Source organism: Empidonax traillii, unplaced genomic scaffold (assembly GCF_003031625.1).
Source record: "Empidonax traillii isolate 1590-97213 ecotype Southwest subspecies unplaced genomic scaffold, ASM303162v1 scaffold1276:size275569, whole genome shotgun sequence".
NCBI lineage: Eukaryota > Metazoa > Chordata > Aves > Passeriformes > Tyrannidae > Empidonax > Empidonax traillii.
Genome location: NW_020956469.1, coordinates 54702 through 59615, shown reverse-complemented (window position 1 = coordinate 59615; position 4914 = coordinate 54702). Strand labels below are relative to the sequence as shown.

At 47.5% G+C, this 4914-nt stretch overlaps 1 protein-coding gene across 1 annotated transcript in view; it reads right to left on the bottom strand.

Moving 5' to 3' along the window:
* RFX2 (regulatory factor X2) overlaps positions 1 to 4319 on the bottom strand; it is a 25293-nt gene extending 20974 nt beyond the window's left edge. Inside the window, exons 1-2 of the mRNA XM_027906317.1 lie at positions 4232 to 4319; positions 266 to 340 (exon numbers count right to left, since the gene is read on the bottom strand). Of these exons, the coding sequence (XP_027762118.1) occupies positions 266 to 334 (69 nt within the window). The 5' untranslated portion in view covers positions 335 to 340; positions 4232 to 4319. The remainder of the gene's footprint in view (positions 1 to 265; positions 341 to 4231) is intronic.
* Between the last annotated feature and the right edge of the window lie 595 nt (positions 4320 to 4914).

The following is a 4914-nucleotide window of genomic DNA, read 5'->3' as shown; positions in this document are numbered from 1 at the left end:
TCTAATTGCCAGCAATTTCCATTGCAAGGCAGATGAAATAAATAAAGGCAGAGGCAGTTAACAGACTCGAGAGCATCCCAGCAACAAACATTATCACCAGGGCACTTTTTGCAGACTCTTTTTGCTTGGGAATGGGCTGTTTTGGGCAGCACAGCTCAGTTCACAGGCTGCTTTGAGGGACTCGTGCTGCTGAATACACCAAAGGGCTACAAATAATTCTCCCACCAAAGCAGGGAAAAGGTTGGAAATTCTGATTGTAACTTACATGGCTGTTGAGCAAACTGCTTTTGTGTGATGTAATCCCTTCACTTTTTTGTAGGTTTTCAATCGCCATTTCAAGCTAAAGAAAAATGTGCAAAGGAAAACAAACAAACAAACAAAAAAAAAAAACAAACAAAAAAAAGGGAAAAAAAAGAAAAAAAGAAAAAAAGAAAGGAAATCAGATAGTTAGCAACAGCCAGGATTATTATTTCTTTATTAATATTTGAATGATTAATGCATTATATCACCAAGCTTGTGAAAAAGAGGCAAACAGATGAGCACAGTCCGTGTGGATGAAGCTGCAGAGGTGTTACTGGGACATGCAAATGGACACACAGCAGGAACCACCACGGGGGTGACAGAGCAAGACCAGGGGGGGGTTTATCTTCCACTAAAAGCATTGCCCATTTCAAAAAAAAAAAAAAGGCAATTTTCCTTCTGCTTTCCCCTTCCTGCTGAGACTAAACCATCACCACACAGATCTGCTGCACCAGGACAAGGACTTGCTGAAGAGTTTTGCCTTTCAAGAACTGACAGGAATGACTTTGGTTATTAACCTCTTAATATTCTGTCAAAAACTAAAAAAAAATCCTCCAAAAAACAGGTGCAAAGAGGGCTGAAACAGAGAGGGCACGAGCTGGAATGGATAAGGGCCCTCTGACACTGAGGAGAACTGCAAAGGGACTCTGAAGGAAGAAGCCAGGATGGCACATCTTGATGCTGTTGAACTCAGAGGAGCCAAGGTAAGGCCTTCTGGTCCCTCAAGAGCCTCCTTTTTCTCTCTGAGTGGCTCCTGTTCTATTTTTAACCCAGCTGTGGCTGCTGCTTTGAGCCCCAACCCTCTCCTGGATCCTTCTTGTCTTCTCCTTTCTGCTCCTTGGACTCCCTTGACAAGCTCTGGTAAACTCCTTAGAGGCAGCTGCTGATCCCAGAGCCTCAGAGCTCCTCTCCAAGCTTTTGGCAAGGGAGGAAATAAAAAAAAAACACCTCAAACCTCAAAAAAAAAACCCCACATTAAGGGACTGGCAGGAGCAGAACCTCCTGTTTCTTTCCAGTGGATGTTCTCAAAGCCCTGTTATCCATGGTCTGTTAGTGCAGGCAGGATAAGGTAGCACATATCAGCCAGGAGAACTATCTCTAGCATCTGTCCTCATTTAACACACATCTCCTTTGTGGGCACATGCACTAAACATCTGCAGATGGTCTGTCCATGGCCTCCTTCCCATATTCACAGTCTGCACTGACTCATCGCATGGGGAAGATACAGGTTGAGATAAACCAGACATTTACAAACCCAAGCTCTGTCAGGAAGGTGGGAGAGCAGAACAAATCAGATCCAACTCCTCAAGTAACACCCAAGAGCCAAAGTCAGGCTCTGTGCCACATCCAGGTCCAAGCACAAGTCCCTTGGTTTTCCACGCCAAAGTGCCACAACAGTGGCACTTCCCAAGATGTTATCAGCAAATTCAGCACAGGGTCAGCCTAAACCCAGCTTTTTCTTTGAGAACACTCTCACACACTGATGTGCCAGGAGGAACCAAGGCCTGATTGCTGACACAGCCTTCAGGAAATGAGTCAGTGTTAGAGGGAGACCCCGTTTCCTTCCTGCCCTCGAGCTGGTTGAGCAACCCCTGTTACACAAGCACAAAAACACTGCCTGCCCCTTTTTGGTGAGCGCCCCATACAAACGGACACTTTGCATTTGCAGGAAAAAAATTTTACAGGGGAAAAGTCTAAAAGCTCTTAAACAGCCCCGTAGGAAGGTGAAGAGCTCTGAGGACCCACTTCAAGGATTTCCTCTCTTGCTACAGACTAATTTAGGTGAAGATTAATAGTGCTGTGTTGGCACAGACACTGAACAGGGCTGTTCCATGTGCTGTTCAGATGGAGCAGAACATCATCCCTGGAAGTGTCCAAGGCCAGGTTGGACGGGGCTTGGAGCACCCTGGGCTGGTGGAAGGTGTCCCTGCCCATGGCAGGGGGTGGAACTGGATGATCTTTAAGGTCCCTTCCAACCCAAACCCGATGATTACAGGATTATGTGGAATTCCAGGCAGTTATGATGGTTCTGCTCTATCCTGCTCCAAGCCCCAGATTGTGCTGGAAGAACTGAAAGCCACACACAGACCCACCCCTGGACTGTCTGCCAGGTACTATTCCACCTTCTTCAGCCCCTCCACAGACATTTGGTGTTAAAACACCTTCAGAAAGTGCATCCCTACATGAAACAGAGGGAATTTATCTCAGATAAAGTGACTTTTCTTAGAAGTCACTTCTTAATATTTCATGTTTTTTCCTGAACAGCCTTACCTCGTGACAGCCACAAAAAAAAAAAATAAAATCTGTGCATGGGACATATCTATTGACACATTTTCTGCTTGGTTTTTTTACACTGTGCCCATCACCATGGAAATCAAAAAGAAAAACCCCAAACAACAGGAACCCCAAAACCCAAGAGTGATGTTGTGCAGCTTTGCAAGACGCAGTCCCACGCAGGTGACAAGATCAGCAGCCACTTCCTTCCAAGTAACAAGCTTGAGCAAAAATCAAATGGTCCAATGCTCATTTTTAACTATGAACAGTTAAAATACACACCCTCACACAATTCTCACCCATGAACTGAACCCCAGCTAACCCAGCATCAGTAATTTTCTCTTCCACCCAAACTAAGGACTTTTCCCCTGTTTCTACCTAAGGCAGAGCACATTTACTCCACGATCCAGAGAACCTTTCGAGGCAGAAAGATTCCAAAAACATGGAGTTTATATCCTAAAACTCTGTGGGAAATCAAAGTACAACTTAATAGGCCAGATTTTCCAGAGCCCTCAGTAGCAAACAGCTCCTGGGTTTTTTTTCCCCTGGCCCACACACTGTATTACACCTACATTTATATTTATATTTACATACAAATATATAAACAGAAGTCTGGAGAGGAAGGTGAGGAATGCCCCACAAAATGAGCTTCCACCACTCCTGGCAGCTGCTTTGGGAGATTCCCAAATCCAAGCCCTGGGAGCCTCGAACTGCAGAAAGGCTGTTTTGGGTGAATATCCACAACCCCCCAGTCCCACACAGCTGTACAGCTGTGCTTCCAGCACTCTGGCACTTCACTGACAGCTGGAGGGACATGATTTTTTTAAAAAAACAGAGAGCTTTAAAACACTTCTGCTTGATCAGTATTACCTCTAAACTACATTTTCTGTAACATATGGCAGGGAGAGAATACACAATGGTGTACAAGATACATATACAAAGACTTTTTGATCACTGTGCACTTGGAACGATCAGCTTGACAAAACTCATGTGCTAATTATCCCCTGGGTTAATGAAGGATTTTCCAGGTCTCTTCACAGTTGAAAATACATTTCATTATTTTGGGCAAACCAAGCCCCCGTGTTCAGATGTTAGATTTGGTAGAAAAAAAAAAAAATAAATAGAGACAAACGTGTTGAATTGGGAAGGCAAAATATTTTGCTTGAGAGGGAGGGGGGAAAAGAAAAAAAAAGCAAGGTCACAGAAGATTTTTCTCTTATCTTATTTGAATGAGTGGGAATTTCAGCGATTGGGAATTTCAGTGATTGGGAAGTTTGACCAAGTCCCTGCTCGAGCGAGAGGGACGTTCCAAACTCCCATCTGGAAAACCCCGGCACGCCAGTGTCTAGTCTCTCCCTTCCACTTATGGCACGTTATGGACACCGATAACAACAGGAAGTTTTTGTATTTTCTGAAGGATTTCAGTGCCCCTCGGCACAACAATTGCTGGCCCCCGAGCTGCCACACCCGCAGGGCTACATACCGTTGCTGGAGAGGAGCGTGAGGTGTGTGACAGGGAATGTCTAGAGTTCTCCAGCCCCCCATGAATGAGATAGGCTCCCGAGCCGGAGAGGATCTGACTTCCCCCAATGTCCATGGTGATGCCCACCATGTTGTGAGAGGGAATGGCAGGAGGAGAGGATGCCGCTGTAGTCACCTGAGCTCCTCCTCCCTGCGCTTCGAAGTAGGAGGCGGCGCTGCTGGGGGCGTAAATCTGAGCCTCGGTGTTGTAGGAGTAGGCGGCTCGTCTGTCAAGGAACGCACAGGGGTCAGGGCGTGGAGAAGTGGAATTCTGTGGGTAATGGTTTCTGCAAGCTGGAGCACCCCTGGGAGAAAAGGCTTGACTCTGCTGTCGGTGGGATTTGGGGCAGGGAAATGGAACTTTGTGGTGTGGGAGGGTCCAGAGGGGAAGGGGCTGAGGGTGCTGGGCTGAGGGTGCTGGGCTGGGGGAGACTCCTCAGGGGCTGCAGCTTCCTCCAAGGGGCAGCTCTGACCTCTCAGACCAGGGACAGGAGCCAAGGAAGGGCTGGAGCTGTGCCAGGGGGGTTGGGATGGATCTCAGGGAAAGGTTCTTCCCCCAGAGGGTGGTGGGCACTGCCCAGGCTCCCCAGGGCAGTGGGCACGGCCCCAAGGCTGCCAGAGCTCCAGGAGCGTTTGGACAATGCTCTGAGGGACAGGGGGGGATTGTTGGGGTGTCCTGGGCAGGGTCAGGAGTTGGACTGGATGGATGGTCCTTGGGGGTCTCTTCCAGCATGGGTTATTCCATGATTCTATGTTTCTATGAAAGTCAGTCCTGACATTGTTGGTCAGCCCTGGAGCCACAGTGAGGGCAGAGCGAGG